The sequence below is a fragment of the Thalassophryne amazonica genome, chromosome 1 (assembly GCF_902500255.1).
Source record: "Thalassophryne amazonica chromosome 1, fThaAma1.1, whole genome shotgun sequence".
NCBI classification, from domain to species: Eukaryota; Metazoa; Chordata; class Actinopteri; order Batrachoidiformes; family Batrachoididae; genus Thalassophryne; species Thalassophryne amazonica.
In genome coordinates this window covers 111,002,055-111,023,617 of record NC_047103.1, presented here as the reverse complement: position 1 = coordinate 111,023,617, position 21,563 = coordinate 111,002,055, and the positions used below count along the sequence as shown (strand labels likewise).

The 21,563-nt window shown below is 42.6% G+C and overlaps 1 protein-coding gene across 1 annotated transcript in view; it reads right to left on the bottom strand.

The window, feature by feature from the left end:
* Positions 1-21,563, bottom strand: part of arhgap1 (Rho GTPase activating protein 1) — a 236,012-nt gene that overhangs the window by 89,067 nt on the left and 125,382 nt on the right. The window contains exons 5-6 of the mRNA XM_034173469.1: positions 13,576-13,707; positions 13,248-13,334 (exon numbers count right to left, since the gene is read on the bottom strand). Of these exons, the coding sequence (XP_034029360.1) occupies positions 13,248-13,334; positions 13,576-13,707 (219 nt within the window). The remainder of the gene's footprint in view (positions 1-13,247; positions 13,335-13,575; positions 13,708-21,563) is intronic.

The window sequence follows — 21,563 nt, the reverse complement described above, 5'->3', positions numbered from 1 at the left end:
GTATCTGACAGTCTTTGACAACTAAATCCTGGACTTTGAGTTACTACACTTCTTTCAAGTCAAGTGCTCCATTTTGCGATTCAGCCAGAGCTTTGTCTAATCAGGATCCCAGACTGAACCATCAGACAGCCACAGGATTTTAAACTCATGAGTATGATAAAAGTAGAGGACAAAACGATGAATGTGCAGGCAGTGAGGAGTCTCTTCGTCTGATCACTGCTCAAAGTTTTGAACATGCTCAAAGCTCAGTGATGGACTGGGTGAACATCAGCTGACAAGGAATTCATTTTGCAGATGGGAAAAGGACTTTTGTCAGACAAAAAAACAAACTGATAGTATCAGCTCCTCATACATTTCATTGATCGGTCGTGGTGTGACTGATCAATGAAAGTCGAGGGACTTGCTGGACATCAAATGACATTTAAGTAATGATATGAGAAAGTGAGTTGTAAAAGGCAAACAGACTACAATGATTTGAAAATCCTCTTCACCCTATATTCAATTGAATACACCACAAAGACAAGATATTTAATGTCTAAACTGATAGACTTTGTTATTTTTGTGCAAATATTTGCTCATTTTGAAATGGATGCCTGCAATACATTTCAAAAAAGTTGGGACAGGGCAACAAAAGACTGGGAAAGTTGATGAATACTCAAAGAACACCTAATTGGAAACAGGTGAGTGTCATGATTGGGTATAAAAGGAGGATCCCCAAAAGGCTCAGCCGTTCACAAGCAAAGATGGGGCGAGGATCACCACTTTGTGAACAAATGCGTGAAAAAAATAGTCCAACAGTTTAAGAACAATGTTTCTCAATGTTCAATTAATTCAAAGCATTTTAAGATTCCATCATCTACACTCCATAATATAATCAGAAGACAGAGAATCTGGAGAACTTTCTATACGCAAGCGGCAAGGCCAAAAACCAACACTGAATGCCCGTGACCTTTGATCCTTCAGACGGCACTACATTAAAAACTGGTATCATTGTGTAAAGAATCTTACCACTGGGCTCAGGAACACTTCAGAAAACCATTGTCAGTTAACACAGTTTGTCGCTACATCTACAAGTGCAAGTTAAAACTCTACCATGCAAAGTGAAAGCCATACATCAACAACATCCAGAAATGCAGCCGCCTTCTCTGGGCCCGAGCTCATTTGAAACGGACAGACACAAAGTGGAAAAGTGTGCTGTGGTCTGATGAGTCCACATTTCAAATTGTTTTTGGAAATCATGGACGTTGTGTCCTCCAGACAAAAGAGGAAAAAGACCATCCAGATTGTTACCAGCGCAAAGTTCAAAAGCCAGCATCTGTGATGGTATGGGGGTGTGTTGGTGCCCATGGCATGGGCAACTCACACATCTGTGATGTCACCATCAATGCTGAAAGGTACATCCAGGTTTTGGAGCAACACATACTGCCATCCAAGCAATGTCTTTTTCAGGGACGTCCCTGCTTATTTCAGCAAGACAATGCCAAGCCACTTTCTGTACTTTACAACAGTGTGCCTTCGTAGTAAAAGAGTGCGGGTACTAGACTGGCCTGACAGCAGTCCAGAGCTGTCAGCCATTGAAAATGTGGGGTGTATTATGAAGCGGAAAATACGACAAAGACAACTCTGGACTGTTGAACTGAAGTCATACATCAAGCAAGAATGGGAAAGAATTCCACCTACAAAGCTTCAAAATTAATGTCCTCAGTTCCCAAATGCTTATTGAGTGTTAGAAGGAAAGGTGATGTAACACAGTGGTAAACATACCACTGTCCAGCTTTTTTGAAACGTGTTGCAAGCATCCATTTCAAAATGAACAAAAATTTGCACAAAAACAAAGTTTATCAGTTTAAACATTAAATATCTTGTCTTTGTGGTGTATTCAATTGAATATAGGTTGAAGAGGATTTGCAAATCATTGTGTTCTGTTTATTTACATTTTACACAACATCCCAACTTCATTGGAATTGGGGTTGTATTTGGAAGAAATACCACTAGCAGCAAATACTGAGGATCCTGGAGAGATACAGAAAGCGCCAACTGCAAGCACATAACAGATTACTGCAGGGTATGGGCAGCAATAGTGAAAGTGAATTTATCGTGCAACTGGAAAAACCTAAAATAATACTAAAACAAGAGCAATTAGAGATTTCTGATGTCCACCAATCTGGATCCCTATCACCTTCAAAAATCAGTGGAATCTTCCATGGCCTAATATCTATATGTGGTGAAAATTTGGTGAGAATCCGTGAAGTAGTTTTGACGTAATCCTTCAAAGCCTATATAAAGTGAAACTTGATCCAGAATCTGGATCTAGTGTCGCAGACCAAAGTGTCAATTTCAATTTTTCAATTTAATTAGCTTATAATGCGCCAAATCACAGCAAAAGCCTTCTCAAGGTGCCTTACATAAAACAATTCAACATAAAATTTAAATAAATAATAAAAATGAATAAAAAAACTTTCAAATACATAATTAAAAAATAAAAGAAAAAGAAATAAAGAGTAAAACAGATAAAAATTAAAAACTATTAATAAGAAAGAGAATAAAAATAGGTTTTCAGTCTTGACTTAAAAATGTCCAAGGACTCTGACTGCCTCACGGAAAGACTGTTCCACAGGGTGGGTGCACGATAAGAAAAGGCTCTTTGAAAGATGCCAAATGGGTGTGATATATTCAGACCTTCTGCTACGTGTCAGAAGTCAGGCGGCAGCATTCTGAACCAGCTGAAGACCCCTGATGCTGGACTGCGCTAACCGTGAAAAGAGAACATTGCAATAATCTAGTCGAGAAGAAACAAAAGCATGAATCAGGGTCTCAGCATCGGCCATAGACAGGATGGGGCGGAACCTCGCTATATTTCGCAGATGGAAAAAAGCAGTCCTAGTAACATCCCTGATGTGGAGGTCAAAAGACAACATGGGATCAAAAATTACCCCAAGGTTCCTCATTTTGTCCGGATGATGTATGACACACAAACCCAGGCTGAGCGCCAGCTGGTCAAACTGATGCCGATGTTTCGCTGGACCAAGAACCATCATTTCAGTCTTATCAAAGTTTAAAAGTAGGAAGTTACTAGACATCCAACTTCTCACTGATAGAAGACAGTCCTCCAGGAATTTTATGGGAGTGAGATTTCCCGCAGTTATAGGCATGTACAACTGAGTATCATCAGCATAACAATGAAAGGCAATCCCAAAGCTTCGCAGTATACGCCCAAGGGGTGCCACATACAGGGAGAAAAGCAAGGAGCCTAAAACAGATGTCTGTGGAACCCCAAATCTCAGGTCACCAAGGTCAGAGGTAGTGCCATTATACAAGACACATTGAGAACGACTGAACAGATATGACATCAAACAGGCAAGGGCACTTACAGTAATCCCGCCAAAATTCCCCAACCTATTGAGCAAAATATGATGATCCACGGTACCAAATGCAGCACTGAGATGTAACAAATTGGAGCGAGCAAACTGGGCGAATTGGAGACTCGGCTCCGCACCTTGGAAAATCCTACAGTGAGCCAGGCCCCTGTAGTCGGTGTGGACAAAGGTAGCATAGCTGCCGTTAGCTGTCCCCCAGCAGATCCCGAGCAGCCAGGAAAGCAGGCGGGCTGGGTGACTGTGAGGAAGAAGCTTAGTTCTAAACAGAAGCCCCCTGTACACCACCAACCCGTACACATTTCTAACCGTTTTTCCCCCACTCGGCGACACATCCGCCGAGGAACAAACTCTGGTTATTGGCGACTCTGTTTTGAGAAATGTGAAGTTAGCGACACCAGCAACCATAGGTCTTCCGGGGGCCAGAGAAGGCGACATTGAAGGAAATTTGAAACTGCTGGCTAAGGCTAAGCGTAAATCTGGTAAGACTGTAATTCACGTCGGCAGTAATGACACCCGGTTACGCCAATCGGAGGTCACTAAAATTAATACTGAATCGGTGTGTAAGTTTGCAAAAACAATGTCGGACGCTGTAGTTTTCTCTGGGCCCCTCCCCAGTCGGACCGGGAGTGACATGTTTAGCTGCATGTTCTCCTTGAATTGCTGGCTGTCTGAGTGGTGTCCAAAAAATGAGGTGGGCTTCATAGATAAATGGCAAAACTTCTGGGGAAAACCTGGTGTTGTTAGGAGAGACGGCATCCATCCCACTTTGGATGGAGCAGCTCTCATCTCTAGAAATCTGGCCAATTTTATTAAACCCTCCAAATCGTGACTATCCAGGGTTGGGACAAGGAAGCAGAGTTGTAGTCTTACACACCTCTCTGCAGCTTCTCTCCCCCTGCCATCCCCACAATACCCCACCCCCGTAGAGACGGTGCCTGCCCTCAGACCACCAATAACCAGTAAAAATTTATTTAAGCATAAAAACTCAAAAAGAAAAAATAATATAGCACCTTCAACAGCACCACAGACTAAAACAGTTAAATGTGGTTTATTAAACATTAGGTCTCTCTCTTCTAAGTCCCTGTTAGTAAATGATATAATAATTGATCAACATATTGATTTATTCTGCCTTACAGAAACCTGGTTACAGCAGGATGAATATGTTAGTTTAAATGAGTCAACACCCCCGAGTCACACTAACTGTCAGAATGCTCGAAGCACGGGTCGAGGAGGAGGATTAGCAGCAATCTTCCACTCCAGCTTATTAATTAATCAAAGACCCAGACAGAGCTTTAATTCATTTGAAAGCTTGACTCTTAGTCTTGTCCATCCAAATTGGAAGTCCCAAAAAACAGTTTTATTTGTTATTATCTATCGTCCACCTGGTCGTTACTGCGAGTTTCTTTGTGATTTTTCAGACCTTTTGTCTGACTTAGTGCTTAGCTCAGATAAGATACTTATAGTGGGTGATTTTAACATCCACATAGATGCTGAAAATGACAGCCTCAACACTGCATTTAATCTATTATTAGACTCAGTTGGCTTTGCTCAAAATGTAAATGAGCCCACCCACCACTTTAACCACACTTTAGATCTTGTTCAGACATATGGCATAGAAATTGAAGACTTAACAGTATTCCCTGAAAACCCCTTTTTGTCTGATCATTTCTTAACATTTACATTTACTTTAATGGACTACACAGCAGTGGGGAATAAGTTTCATTACAGTAGAAGTCTTTCTGAAAGCGCTGTAACTAGGTTTAAGGATATGATTCTTTGTTATGTTCTTCAATGCCATATACCAACACAGTGCAGAGTAGCTACCTAAACTCTGAGTGAGATAGATTATCTCGTCAATAGCTTTACATCCTCATTGAGCATAACTTTGGATGCTGTAGCTCCTCTGAAAAAGAGAGCCTTAAATCAGAAGTGGCTGACTATGTGGTTTAAGCAACAAACTCGCAGCTTAAAGCAGATAACCCGTAAGTTGGAGAGGAAATGGCGTCTCATTAATTTAGAAGATCTTCATTTAGCCTGGAAAAAGTCTGTTGCTCTATAAAAATGCCCTCCGTAAAGCTAGGACATCTTACTATTCATCACTAATTGAAGAAAATAAGAATAACCCCAGGTTTCTTTTCAGCACTGTAGCCAGGCTGTCAAAGAGTCAGAGCTCTATTGAGCCGAGTATTCCTTTAACTTTAACTAGTAATGACTTCATGACTTTCTTTGCAAATAAAATTTTAACTATTAGAGAAAAAATTATTGATAACCATCCCAAAGACATATCTTTATGTTCGGCTGCTTTCAGTAATGCTGGTATGTGGTTAGACTCTTTCTCTCCGATTGTTCTGTCAGTTATTTTCATTAGTCACGTCCTCCAAACCATCACCATGTCTATTACACCCCATTCCTACCAGGCTGCTCAAGGAAGCCCTACCATTAGTTAATGCTTCGATCTCAAATATAATCAATCGATCTTTATTAGTTGGCTATGTACCACAGGCTTTTAAGGTGGCAGTAATTAAACCATTACTTAAAAAGCCATCACTTGACCCAGCTATCTTAGCTAATTATAGGCCAATCGCCAACCTTCCTTTTCTCTCAGAAATTCTTGAAAGGGTAGTTGTAAAACAGCTAACTGATCATCTGCAGAGGAATGGTCCATTTGAAGAGTTTCAGTCAGGTTTCAGAATTCATCATAGTACAGAAACAGCATGAGTAAAGGTTACAAATGATCTTCTTATGGCCTCAGACAGTGGACTCATCTCTGTGCTTGTCCTGTTAGACCTCAGTGCTGCTTTTGATACTGTTGACCATAAAATTTTATTACAGAGATTAGAGCATGCCATAGGTATTAAAGGAACTGCGGTGCAGTGGTTTTAATCATATTTATCTAATAGATTACAATTTGTTCATGTAAATGGGGAATCTTCTTCACGGACTAAGGTTAATTATGGAGTTCCACAAGGTTTTGTGCTAGGACCCATTTTATTCACTTTATACATGCTTCCCTTAGGCAGTATTATTAGAAAGCATTGCTTAAATTTTCATTGTTACTCAGATGATACCCAGCTTTATCTATCCATGAAGCCAAAGGACACACACCAATTAGTTAAACTGCAGGAATGTCTTACAGACATAAAGACATGGATGACCTCTAATTTCCTGCTTTTAAATTCAGATAAAACGGAAGTTATTGTACTTGGCCCCACAAATCTTAGAAACATGGTGTCTAACCAGATCCTTACTCTGGATGGCATTACCCTGACCTCCAGTAATACTGTGAGAAACCCTGGAGTCATTTTTGATCAGGATATGTGCTTCAATGCGCATATTAAGCAAATATGTAGGACTGCTTTCTTGCATTTGCGCAATATCTCTAAAATTAGAAAGGTTTTGTCTCAGAGTGATGCTGAAAAGCTAATTCATGCATTTATTTCTTCTAGGCTGGACTATTGTAATTCATTATTATCAGGTTGTCCTAAAAGTTCCCTGAAAAGCCTTCAGTTAATTCAAAATGCTGCAGCTAGAGTGCTGACAGGGACTAGAAGGAGAGAGCATATTTCACCCATATTGGCTTCTCTTCATTGGCTCCCTGTTAATTCCAGAATAGAATTTAAAATTCTTATTCTTACTTATAAGATTTGAATAATCAGGTCCCAACTTATCGTAGGGACCTCATAGTACCATATCACCCCAAGAGAGCACTTCGTTGTCAGACTGCAGGCTTACTTGTAGTTCCTAGGGTTTGTAAGAGTAGAATGGGAAGCAGAGCCTTCAGCTTTCAGGCTCCTCTCCTGTGCAACCAGCTCCCAATTCGGATTAGGGAGACAGACACCCTCTCTACTTTTAAGATTAAGCTTAAAACTTTCCTTTTTGCTAAAGCTTATAGTTAGGGCTGGATCAGTTGACCCTGAACCATCCCTTAGTTATGCTGCTATAGACTTAGACTGCTGGGGGTTCCCATGATGCACTGAGTGGTTCTTTTTATTCACCTCTTTTTGCTCTATTTGCACCACTCTGCATTTAATCATTAGTGATTGATCTCTGCTCTCTTCCACAGCATGTCTTTTTCCTGATTCTCTCCCCTCAGCCCCAACCAGTCCCAGCAGAAGACTGCCCCTCCCTTAAAAGGGAGTTTTTCCTTCCCACTGTCGCCAAGTGCTTGCTCATAGGGGGTCGTTTTGACCGTTGGGGTTTTTCTGTAATTATTGTATGGCTTTTGCCTTACAATATAAAGCACCTTGGGGCAACTGTGTGTTGTGATTTGGCACTATATAAATAAAACTGATTTGATTTAACAACACCAAAACCGTTGCGGTGTCTGAGTCCATTGCTTGCAGAAGATCATTCACTACTTTAATGAGCGCTGTCTCTGTGGAGTGATATTTCCTAAAAGCAGACTGCAGCGGCTCAAAAAGATCATTCTCAGTGAGGTGGTCTACAAGCTGACGTGAAACCACTTTTTCTAAAATTTTGGAACAGAATGATAGATTTGACATTGGACTGCAATTTTTCAATACACTAGGGCCAAGATTAGATGTATGGTAATGGTTTAATCACTGCAGATTTAAAACATTTCGGAACAGATCCAGAGGTTAATGACAGATTGATAATTTCCAGTACAGTCGGCCCAAGAGTGGACTACAGGTTCTTAAACAGTTTTGTTGGTATGGGATCAAATCAACAGGTTATGCTTTTTGTAGCCAACACAAGTTTCATCAGCACACCTAATGAAATACTATTAAATTCTGTCAATCTAGGTAACACCTCAGTGGTAGCGCCCACCTCCATAGCAGGTTTGAATGGCTGGGCCGAGGTGTACTGAGAAATGCTCAGCCTAATATCTTCTATTTCCTTCTTGAAATAATCCAAGAAATCCTGCGCTGAAAAGGGAGGATGACTAACAGGTGGCTGCCCATGAATAAGAAATGCTGCCGTGTCAAACAAGAACTTTGAGTTACGTTTTATTACTGATCAAATCAGAGTAATAGGCCCGCTTTGTGACCAGCAGTGCATGCCTATAATCTAAAATAACATCCCGCCACACAAGGCGGAACACCTAATTCGGAACAACGCCATTTCTGTTCCAAACCTGTAGCCTTCTGCCTGAGATCATGCAAGTAACCACTGAACCAAGGTGACTGTGCCTTGGGAGGGCGTGACCTTAAAAGAGGAGGCGCAATCTTATCAAGTGCAGTTTTAAGCACTAAATTTAGACTATCCGCAAAGCTGTCTACTGATTTAGCATTCCCCAGACTCAAAGCTAAAATATCAGGTAATCTAGCCTCAAGTTCAGTCATAGTTGAGGGTTTAATATGACACCGCAATAGTAGACAAGGTTGTTGTACCACTAAACGTGGAAGCGGAAATGTAAACCTGATAAGTGAGTGGTCTAAGACTATAGATGTGAGAGGCAAGATGTCAATATTTGTGACAGCAAACCCACGTGCAAGAATGAGATCCAGGGTATTTCCACTAATATGTGTCGGGTCCTGAATGCATTGCTGGAATCCTAAAGCATCCACAATTTGCATAAATGATTTGCTAAGGGAGGTCGATGATCGATTTTGTAGTCATATCATCTGACGCTTCGGCCAAGTGTCTCGGACACTCGAGTGAAGAGAGGGGCAGAGCTGTCGACCGATCACCACCTGGTGGTGAGTTGGATACGCTGGGAGGGGAGGAAGCCGGTCAGACCTGGCAGGCCCAAACGTATCGTGAGGGTCTGCTGGGAACGACTGGTGGACCCTCTGTCAGCGAGGTCTTCAACTCCCACCTCCGGAAGAGCTTCTCCCAGATCCCGGGGGAGGTTGGAGACATGGAGTCCGAGTGGACCATGTTCTCCACCTCCACTGTTGATGAGGCCGCTCGTAGCTGTGGTCACAAGGTCTCTGGTGCTTGTCGCGGCGGCAATCCCCGAACCCGGTGGTGGACACCGGAAGTAAGGGATGCTGTCAAGCTGAAGGAGTCGTCCTACTTATCTTTGTTGGTAGGTGGGACCCCGGAGGCAGCTGACAGGTACCAGCAGGCCAAGCGTGCCGCAGCCCGTGTGGTCGCAGAGGCAAAAACTCGGGTCTGGGAGGAGTTCGGGGAGGCCATAGAGGACTATCGGTCGGCCTCGAAGAGATTCTGGCAAACTGTCCGGCGGCTCAGGAGGTGGAAGCAGCTCTCCACCAGCACTGTTTACGGTGCGGGTGGGGAGCTGTTGACCCTGACTGGGGATGTTGTCGGGCAGTGGAAGGAATACTTCGAGGATCTCCTCAATCCCATCGTCACATCTTCCGAAGAGGAAGCAGAGACTGGTGACTCAGAGGCGGACTCATCCATTACCCAGGCCGAAGTCACCGAGGTGGTTAGAAAGCTCCTCGGTGGCAAGGCTCCTGGGGTGGATGAAATCCGTCCTGAGTACCTTAAGTCTCTGGATGTTGTCTTGGCTGACATGCCTCTGCAACATCGCGTGGCGATCGGGGACAGTGCCTCTGGACTGGCAGACCAGGGTGGTGGTCCCTCTGTTTAAGAAGGAGGACCAGAGGGTGTGTTCCAACTATAGGGGTCTATATAAGGTCTATTCCTGAGTACCGGAGAGGAGAATTCGACCGATGGTCGAACCTCGGATTCAGGAGGAGCAGTGTGGTTTTTGTCCTGGTCGCGGCACACTGGACCAGCTCTACATGCGCCATCGGGTGCTCGAGGGTTCATGGGAGTTCGCCCAACCAGTCCACATGTGTTTTGTGGATCTGGAGAAGGCGTTTGACCGTGTCCCTCGGGGCACCCTGTGGGGGGTGATCCGGGAGTACGGGGTCTGGGGGCCTTTGCTAAGAGCTATCCAGTCCCTGTACAACCGCAGCAGGAGCTTGGTTCGCATTGCCGGTATTAAGTCAAACCTGTTTCCAGTGCACGTTGGCCTCCGCCAGGGCTGCCCTTTGTCACCGGTTCTGTTCATTATTTTTATGGACAGAATTTCTAGGCGCAGCCAGGGTGTAGAGGGGGTCTGGTTTGGGAACCACAGAATCTCGTCTCTGCTGTTTGCGGACGATGTGGTTCTGTTGGCTTCGTCAAATCAGGACCTTCAGCGTGCACTGGGGCGGTTTGCAGCCCAGTGTGAAGCGTCCAGGATGAGAATCAGCACCTCCAAATCCGAGGCCATGGTTCTCGACCGGAAAAAGGTGCTTTGCCCTCTTCAGGTCGATGGAGTGTCCTTGCCTCAAGTGGAGGAGTTTACGTATCTCGGGGTCTTGTTCACGAGTGAGGGACAGATGGAGAGTGAGATCGATAGACGGATCGGTGCAGCATCTGCAGTGATGCAGTCGCTGTATCGGACCGTCGTGGTGAAGAGAGAGCTGAGTAGGGGGGCAAAGCTCTCGATTTACCGATCGATCTACGTTCCGATCCTCACCTATGGTCATGAGATTTGGCTCATGACCGAAAGAACGCAATCTCGAGTACAAGCGGCCGAGATGAGTTTCCTCCGCAGGGTGGCTGGGCACTCCCTTAGAGATGGGGTGAGGAGCTCAGAGTCGAGCCGCTGCTCCTCCACATCGAAAGGAGTCAGCTGAGGTGGCTCGGGCATCTTTTCCGGATGCCCCCTGGACGCCTCGCTGGAGAGGTGTTCTGGGCACGTCCCATTGGGAGGAGGCCCCGGGGAAGACCTAGGACACGCTGGAGGGACTACATCTCTCAGCTGGCTTGGGAATGCCTTGGGGTTCCCCCGGAGGAGCTGGGAGAGGTGTGTGTGGATCGGGAGGTCGGGGCGGCTTTGCTTGAGCTGCTGCCCCCACGACCTGACTACGGATAAAGCGGAAGAAAATGGATGGATGGATGGATTTGCTAAGGGGATCAGAGGGCTTAATTATATGAATGTTAAAGTCACCAATCATAATGTTATCTGCACTAGTTGACAAACTAGAGATGAACGCACCAAATTCATCTAAGAAATCAGAATATGGGCCAGGGGGCCTATAAACAGTGACAAAATAACATAGCTGAGCTCCAGTTTTATGACCCTGACAGTACTTCGCATCACAGGCATAACAGAGTCAGATGCTCAAAGGAATTATATTTGTGACCCCCAACACCTAATAAAGAAAACCTAGATTTGTAAATAAAAGCAACACTCCCGCCTTGCTTCACACCACGAGGCACGTGACTAAATGTGTACACCGGTGGACAGGCCTGGTTCAGAATAAGGAGAGTTGTGGGTTTGAGCCAGGTTTCACATAAGCCAATCATATCTAAATGATGATCCATGATTAAATCATTAATCAACAATGATTTCGAGGGCAGTGATCTGATGTTCAGGAGACCTCAGGAGGGTAAGGACCTCAGTGTGGATGACAGTGACTGTTCAGAACCCGGAGAAGCAAGCCCAGGTTCCGAGAGCACCACTGGAGCACATCAATCCGGCAAAGATGTGGACGGCCGGGCCAACAGTCCTGAGAGCTGGCCAGTGGCACCACACAAGCTTTAACCGGATCCGCAAGGCACCATGGCAGGACAAATCCCGCCAGAATTCTGTGCACAGCTCGTCCAGATGCCAAACAGAGCTTCAGCTTCACCAGCCAGCCACTTCATCTCCCGCGGCGACGACTGCGCTTTCGGCCGAAAAGCAGCGCAGGAGCACGGCACAGAAAAGTGGCACCTCCGATAAAAATGAGGGCGGAAAGTTCTGTCCACCCACCAATAACCACACCACACCCCGAACCGGGGGCTGGAGATCCAGCAGCGTTTGGCGATCATACACCCGCAGTGCCTCTGATTCAAAAACAGCATAAGTTAAAAACAATAAAATAAACAGACTGGAGAGCAGCAGGCAAGCAGCCAGACAATGGCACCATCTTGGCACTCCCTCAAACTCGCCTCTAAAAATCAGTCCGCCGTGCCTTCACTGTGCATACGTCATTTCCGAGCTCTGCAGCGCAAAGACTCTCTTCCATGCCCTAATATCTATCTGTGGTGCAAATTTGGTGAGAATCTGTGAAGCAGTTTTGATGTAATCCTTCAAATTCTGCATAAAGTGAATATTGATCCAGAATCCGGATTCAGATCCAGATGACCTCCAAAATTTAATGGTGTCTTCTGTGGCCTAATATGTATATGTGGTGAAAATTTGGTGAGAATCCGTGAAGTAGTTTTGACGTAATCCTTCAAAGCCTCTATAAAGTGAAACTTGATCCAGAATCCGGATCACCTCCAAAATTTTATGGTGTCTTCTGTGGCCTAATATGCATCTGTGGGGAAAATTTGGTGAGAATCCATTAAGTAGTTTTGACGTAATCCTTCAAAGCCTCAATAAAGTGAAACTTGATCCAGAATCTGGATCCGGATCACCTCAAAAGTTCAATGGATTCTTTCATGGCTGAATATTTATCTGTGGTCAAAATTTGTGAAGCAGTTTTGAAGTAATCCTTCAAAGCCTATATAAAGTGAATCTTGATGCAGAATCCCGACTCAGATCCGTCCTTGGCGGACGTAATCATGCAAAATAAATAAATAAATGAATAAAAAAATAAAATTGCACCCACACTTTGATGATGATTGGAACCTGAATAACTCTTGCAGCATTCTTCTGCCATCACAGTTGTGCAAACTCATAACACAACCTCAGCATAATCTGTTATTTAGGACTTGCTGGTGGTGGACTTGGTTCAGACCAAATCTGAAACATCTCATTTGACCTCAACAATACAGATGATAGGCTCCTGATAGCATCTCTCTCAATATCATTGACGAGCACAAGCCTCCACACCTTGACAATGTAGCAGTCCAGCAGAGATGTTTCAGTTACAGTATGCAACAATAGACCGCTAAAATGCCAAAATCCTTTTGAGTGTCTATGTATGTATGATGCTGAAAAAAATATAAACAAACCTGATAATTGGTTTGAAGAGGATCAGCAGAGTCTTGATGAACATGGTGGGATGGACAATATATAGGGCCTTGATATTTTTCTTATATCTGAAAAAAGACCAAAAAAAATTGTTTTTACAGGTGATACATGAACTGAAAAGACATCCAATACTGAACATGTACAACAGGAAAATATACAGAGAAATTCTGGATAAGTCATTTTCACAGATCTGTTACGATACCGAAACAGAGAGCTAGACAAAACAATGCAAATACACACAGGCATATACATAAATGTGCTGGTGCACACACACATACACAGATATGGAGAGATAAGAGATGAACTTACTTTCGATCAAACTCCCTATAGGCATCTCGTAACCAACCAAGTGATGGCTTGTTGTCGCTCGTAAGTCCATGATGGAAATAGATCAGCGTGTAGTCACTTTCAACATACTGATCCAGCGTACCTTTAAGATACCTGCAATACAAATGCAAAAGCATTTACAAGAATTTAAATATACCGTATTCGCACAAGTGAGGGCCCAGGACCGAGCATAAGGCCACCTCCTTTTTTGAAAAAAGTTAAACACCCATCGGGAATTACATCATTTTGTTTTATTAAAGTTTATTAAACACCCACTTAAAATAAATAAATTCTGTGACACCCAACATATTGTAAACAGCCAAAAAAAAAAAAAATTTTCAGTGTTTTTCTTGTCTCTTCCATTTGACTTGTGATGTCATCAGTTTGATCTGTGCTCGTATTGTGACAGACTCATGCAAGAAACAGGAAGTGTTCCGGGATAATGGCTGGGTTTGTGAAGGGACTGAAGAACAAACTGAGAATATGCAGCGCTTCTGGATGCAAACAGAGACTTCACATGTTTAGTGACAGTCTGGATGTTCCACTGTTTTCAGTGACAGGCTGACTGGAAAAATATGGATCTTTAATCTTAATGAGGAGAAAAAAAATGGACAGAGAAATTGAGTAATTACTGCAGAGTCGCTTGGATTTAACCCTCTGGAGTAACCTGACGTGTGTCAGCGTAAAAGTCACATGACCGAATTTAGGGGCTGTCACATGGCGCACAGCGAAAGCTGAATAAAGAAAAAAGTTACAAAGTCACAAATAGTTGAGAAAAGGTGGACGAATGATCCTGCACTTTCCCCATCACTGAAAAGCCTGTGAATCAAGAGCGCAAAAACAAACGAAACAAAACCCAAACTAACAAAAGAAAGAAGAAGCCAACATCAACCATGACGCTTAACACGAAGCATTCGTGATAACATGACCGACATCGGGTATGAGACAGAGCACAGCCAGCCTTGTCCTCATGTCTGCAGCAACTGCAAGTGTGGGATATGGTTGTCTTGACAACAGGTAAGAGATGCTGTTTGTCTTCACAACAATAACGTGTGTGTACGCCACAAACTGGAACGTGTGTAAATAGTTAAAGTAGTTGATAAAACATTCTTGCCGCTATTATTTCTGTATGACAACATTGCTTTTTGTCCCAAACTGATGGACGAGCCATCAGCAATACAAGGATGTTCCGTGCAGCTTGTCGAAGCTTCAGTTATTGATCCGTTCAGATATCGTCAACGTTTGTGCAAGATGTCGGACTTGGGTGGTTGGACAAAGTTGGACGACAGCCAGATGGAAAGCCAATGTTACGAAAACTACGCAAAGGATGAATAACTGCAAAGATGGAAAGCAAAACGTAATACAGACAAACTGAGGTTGTTGTTGGGATACGTTCACATTTTTCAACAGTTTGAAAATTCTGACAAAGTGCCAGCTGCAGGAACGAAGTTGGACAATGGTTAAACAATGCCCCCGAAAGTCAGTGTAAGACCAAATTTCTTGTTTCATTTTGGCTTTGGTGTCCTTCGTTAGTGCCGTGTGATGGGGGCTTAAGTGGGCCTCTCATCAAATTCACCAGACTCTGACTCTCCATTTGAACGTGTGTTGAAAGTGTCAACTTCAAAACAAATACCAGTTTTTACATTCTATTAATAGACCTAGTATAACTTGAATTATGACTAATAATTTCCGCAATGTTTTTTGTGAATATTATGGTCAATTTTGGTGCAGCAGCACTCTTATTTCCTGGTTCAGTTCAGGGCAGGGAAGCAGAGAGAGAGAGAGAAAAAAAAAAAAACCACACACACACACACACACACACACACACACACACACACACACACACACACACACACACACACATATTCCCCTTTATCATTGGTGGAAAATGCATGACCAAAGCCAATCAAAAATCACCAATCCCGCATGGGTTGATCACCAATCCACATGGGCGTGTTGCTGAGGACATTCTGGTCAAAATGCCACCAAAGACAGAAAGTACTAACACTGCCTCCAGGTGGACCACTATGGGTGAGGCCTATGTCCAATATGTCTTGTTTTAGACAGGAATTATTAGAGTGGCACAAATAAATAATTAATTTGCATACAACGCTGTGCTAAACATTTCAATGAAGTAAATCGTTGTGTGGTTATTGAAAAAGGCCCTGCACAGACTGTATAGGTCATGTCACTTTTTTTTTTTTTTGCTAAGATGAGAAAGCATCTTAAGTGCCAGACATCAGCTGACAAAGAACACATTTAATAAATGACAAAGACAGATAAGTGATTTCTTTATTTGTGAATAAATCACACATTTATGTGGCTGAGTTTGTGCAAATGCCCACCCCACTTCAGGCAGAATTTCACGCAGGATGCTTAGGGTACTCAGACCCGTCAATACAGTAAATCATTTGTTTTATTTTTGACCAGCACAAGCAGTAGTACTGCTAATTTATATTTTCTTGACAGTAAAATATGCTCCAAATGTGTGAATGTGTCATGTCACTGTGGGGTGCACAGCGCAAAGAAGAATATATAAATTGTGGCCAAGTGGTCAGTGCTGTTGGTTTCAGTCCGGAAGGTTCCCGGTTCAATTCCTACCCCTATCACATTTCCCCATGTAATATGGAGTTGCGCCAGGAAGGGCATCCATTGCAAAACTTGTGCCAAATCAATATGCAGATCCAACGTGGATCTGCATGCTGCATGTGGCGGCCCCAAGTGAAAACAAGAGAGCAGCTGAAGGGACTTACTATAAGGCACAAATTCATGAACTGCAGGGTTTGGGGAACACAATGCTTCAGTGCCTCTGTAAGCAGGCCAAAGGTCACTAAGGTCTAACCTGATGGCTCACATCTTGCTTTCTCAGCATTCTGAACTGGCTGGAGCTGCCACAAGCCATGTACGTGGTCTGTGAGAAAAGTATCCGACCTTTTTATTTTATGCAAAAAAATATATGGATTTGATTCATATGTTTTTACGTCAGCCAAGCTTGGACCTTCGTGCGCATGCGTGAGTTTTTTCACGCCTGTCGGTTGCGTCATTCGCCTGTGGGCAGGCTTTGAGTGAGCACTGGTCCACCCCTCTCGTTTTTACATTGCGAGGAAATGGCGGAATGATTTGGGCTTTGTTCCATCAGAATTTTTTCAGAAACTGTTAGAGACAGGCAGCTGGAAACCATTCAGAAAATTCACATGCTTTCGATGAAAATTTTATGGGCTTCACAGAGATTAAGGAGTGATACTACCGCTTTAAAGAGGGCCCACAATGGCGCGTGTCATGACGGAGCGAGACAAAGAACACATCCGTTTTGGAGTGTCAGAGGACAAGTTGGGACATGCCTATCTCTGCTTTCAGTGGCTTACCAGTCGAGTGAGTATAAGAGAAATTATGGAGAGCTGCGCAAGAAGGTTCAAGCTTGGCTGACGTAAAAACTTATGAATCAAATCCATATATTTTTTGCAAAAAATAAAAAGGTCGGATACTTTTCCTCACAGACCTCGTACTGTAGTGACTCTAGATCAAACATTGAAGTCAAGCAACCGGGAGTACATCCTGACTAAGTTATTGCTCCCTTAACTGCCTTCTCCCATAAAATATCCAATGTTATATAAAATAGCCTGTATGAAAACAGCCTTAGACGACAGATCCAAATGTCCAAAGTATGGCTATGCTGTGGTTCAACAAACATTCAGTTTTTAAAGGAGGGGAAAAATTTTGACCCTGGTAGTTTCTGTGAAATAATTTTGTTTCCTTGTGCAAAATAAAATAATTTAAGTATCTAAAATAAAACCAGGATGTTTACAAGTGGTGTGTTGAAAATTCCTTGCTATGTTAAATAAAGCATGTCGGAAAATGTTTAAGAAAATTTTAAATTTCTTAAGGGGCAATCATTTTGTCCTCATCTATTACTTCATCATATGACTTGTGTGCGACTTCAATAATAAGTCATGAATACCAGCTAATGACAAATATTGTTACCCTGTTATCCCACTTCGCTGATGTGCAGGGTAGTAATAATAATAACAACAACACCTTTAACACAGAGAGAGTGTAAATATAAACTAACATACAGTAACTTTAATCTGAGCCTCAGAAATTTGATCAGACATTCTAACACTGAGACAGAGTGTAAATATTTACTAAAACACAGTCATTTTAATCTGAGTCTCAAAGATGATCAGACTAACACAGACAGATTGTATATCAATCAATCAATCAATTTTTTTTATATAGCGCCAAATCACAACAAACAGTTGCCCCAAGGCGCTTTATATTGTAAGGCAAGGCCATACAATAATTATGTAAAACCCCAACGGTCAAAACGACCCCCTGTGAGCAAGCACTTGGCTACAGTGGGAAGGAAAAACTCCCTTTTAACAGGAAGAAACCTCCAGCAGAACCAGGCTCAGGGAGGGGCAGTCTTCTGCTGGGACTGGTTGGGGCTGAGGGAGAGAACCAGGAAAAAGACATGCTGTAGAGGGGAGCAGAGATCGATCACTAATGATTAAATGCAGAGTGGTGCATACAGAGCAAAAAGAGAAAGAAACAGTGCATCATGGGAACCCCCCAGCAGTCTACATCTATAGCAGCATAACTAAGGGATGGTTCAGGGTCACCTGATCCAGCCCTAACTATAAGCTTTAGCAAAAAGGAAAGTTTTAAGCCTAATCTTAAAAGTAGAGAGGGTGTCTGTCTCCCTGATCTGAATTGGGAGCTGGTTCCGCACGAGAGGAGCCTGATAGCTGAAGGCTCTGCCTCCCATTCTACTCTTACAAACCATAGGAACTACAAGTAAGCCTGCAGTCTGAGAGCGAAGCGCTCTATTGGGGTGATATGGTACTACGAGGTCCCTAAGATAAGATGGGACCTGATTATTCAAAACCTTATAAGTAAGAAGAAGAATTTTAAATTCTATTCTAGAATTAACAGGAAGCCAATGAAGAGAGGCCAATATGGGTGAGATATGCTCTCTCCTTCTAGTCCCCGTCAGTACTCTAGCTGCAGCATTTTGAATTAACTGAAGGCTTTTTAGGGAACTTTTAGGACAACCTGATAATAATGAATTACAATAGTCCAGCCTAGAGGAAATAAATGCATGAATTAGTTTTTCAGCATCACTCTGAGACAAGACCTTTCTGATTTTAGAGATATTGGGTAAATGCAAAAAAGCAGTCCTACATATTTGTTTAATATGCGCTTTGAAAGACATATCCTGATCAAAAATGACTCCAAGATTTCTCACAGTATTAGTAGAGGTCAGGGTAATGCCATCCACAGTAAGGATCTGGTTAGACACCATGTTTCTAAGATTTGTGGGGCCAAGTACAATAACTTCAGTTTTATCTGAGTTTAAAAGCAGGAAATTAGAGGTCATCCATGTCTTTATGTCTGTAAGACAATCCTGCAGTTTAGCTAATTGGTGTGTGTCCTCTGGCTTCATGGATAGATAAAGCTGGGTATCATCTGCGTAACAATGAAAATTTAAGCAATACCGTCTAATAATACTGCCTAAGGGAAGCATGTATAACGTGAATAAAATTGGTCCTAGCACAGAACCTTGTGGAACTCCATAATTAACTTTAGTCTGTGAAGAAGATTCCCCGTTTACATGAACAAATTGTAATCTATTAGACAAATATGATTCAAACCACCGCAGCGCAGTGCCTTTAATACCTATGGCATGCTCTAATCTCTGTAATAAAATTTTATGGTCAACAGTATCAAAAGCAGCACTGAGGTCTAACAGAACAAGCACAGAGATGAGTCCACTGTCCGAGGCCATAAGAAGATCATTTGTAACCTTCACTAATGCTGTTTCTGTACTATGATGAATTCTAAAACCTGACTGAAACTCTTCAAATAGACCATTCCTCTGCAGATGATCAGTTAGCTGTTTTACAACTACCCTTTCAAGAATTTTTGAGAGAAAAGGAAGGTTGGAGATTGGCCTATAATTAGCTAAGATAGCTGGGTCAAGTGATGGCTTTTTAAGTAATGGTTTAATTACTGCCACCTTAAAAGCCTGTGGTACATAGCCAACTAACAAAGATAGATTGATCATATTTAAGAGCGAAGCATTAAATAATGGTAGGGCTTCCTTGAGCAGCCTGGTAGGAATGGGGTCTAATAAACATGTTGATGGTTTGGATGAAGTAACTAATGAAAATAACTCAGACAGAACAATCGGAGAGAAAGAGTCTAACCAAATACAGGCATCACTGAAAGCAGCCAAAGATAACGATACGTCTTTGGGATGGTTATGAGTAATTTTTTCTCTAATAGTTAAAATTTTGTTAGCAAAGAAAGTCATGAAGTCATTACTAGTTAAAGTTAATGGAATACTCAGCTCAATAGAGCTCTGACTCTTTGTCAGCCTGGCTACAGTGCTGAAAAGAAACCTGGGGTTGTTCTTATTTTCTTCAATTAGTGATGAGTAGAAAGATGTCCTAGCTTTACGGAGGGCTTTTTTATAGAGCAACAGACTCTTTTTCCAGGCTAAGTGAAGATCTTCTAAATTAGTGAGACACCATTTCCTCTCCAACTTACGGGTTATCTGCTTTAAGCTACGAGTTTGTGAGTTATACCACGGAGTCAGGCACTTCTGATTTAAAGCTCTCTTTTTTAGAGGAGCTACAGCATCCAAAGTTGTCTTCAATGAGGATGTAAAACTATTGACGAGATACTCTATCTCACTTACAGAGTTTAGGTAGCTACTCTGCACTGTGTTGGTATATGGCATTAGAGAACATAAAGAAGGAATCATATCCTAGTTACAGCGCTTTCTGAAAGACTTCTAGTGTAATGAAACTTATTCCCCACTGCTGGGTAGTCCATCAGAGTAAATGTAAATGTTATTAAGAAATGATCAGACAGAAGGGAGTTTTCAGGGAATACTGTTAAGTCTTCTATTTCCATACCATAAGTCAGAACAAGATCTAAGATATGATTAAAGTGGTGGGTGGACTCATTTACTTTTTGAGCAAAGCCAATAGAGTCTAATAATAGATTAAATGCAGTGTTGAGGCTGTCATTCTCAGCATCTGTGTGGATGTTAAAATCGCCCACTATAATTATCTTATCTGAGCTAAGCACTAAGTCAGACAAAAGGTCTGAAAATTCACAGAGAAACTCACAGTAACGACCAGGTGGACGATAGATAATAACAAATAAAACTGTTTTTTGGGACTTCCAATTTGGATGGACAAGACTAAGAGTCAAGCTTTCAAATGAATTAAAGCTCTGTCTGGGTTTTTGATTAATTACTAAGCTGGAATGGAAGATTGCTGCTAATCCTCCGCCCCGGCCCGTGCTACGAGCATTCTGACAGTTAGTGTGACTCGGGGGTGTTGACTCATTTAAACTAACATATTCATCCTGCTGTAACCAGGTTTCTGTAAGGCAGAATAAATCAATATGTTGATCAATTATTATATCATTTACCAACAGGGACTTAGAAGAGAGAGACCTAATGTTTAATAGACCACATTTAATTGTTTTAGTCTGTGGTGCAGTTGAAGGTGCTATATTATTTTTTCTTTTTGAATTTTTATGCTTAAATAGATTTTTGCTGGTTATTGGTAGTCTGGGAGCAGGCACCGTCTCTACAGGGATGGGGTAATGAGGGGATGGCAGGGGGAGAGAAGCTGCAGAGAGGTGTGTAAGACTACAACTCTGCTTCCTGGTCCCAACCCTGGATAGTCACGGTTTGGAGGATTTAAGAAAATTGGCCAGATTTCTAGAAATGAGAGCTGCTCCATCCAAAGTGGGATGGATGCCGTCTCTCCTAACAAGACCAGGTTTTCCCCAGAAGCTTTGCCAATTATCTATGAAGCCCACCTCATTTTTTGGACACCACTCAGACAGCCAGCAATTCAAGGAGAACATGCAGCTAAACATGTCACTCCCGGTCTGATTGGGGAGGGGCCCAGAGAAAACTACAGAGTCCGACATTGTTTTTGCAAAGTTAC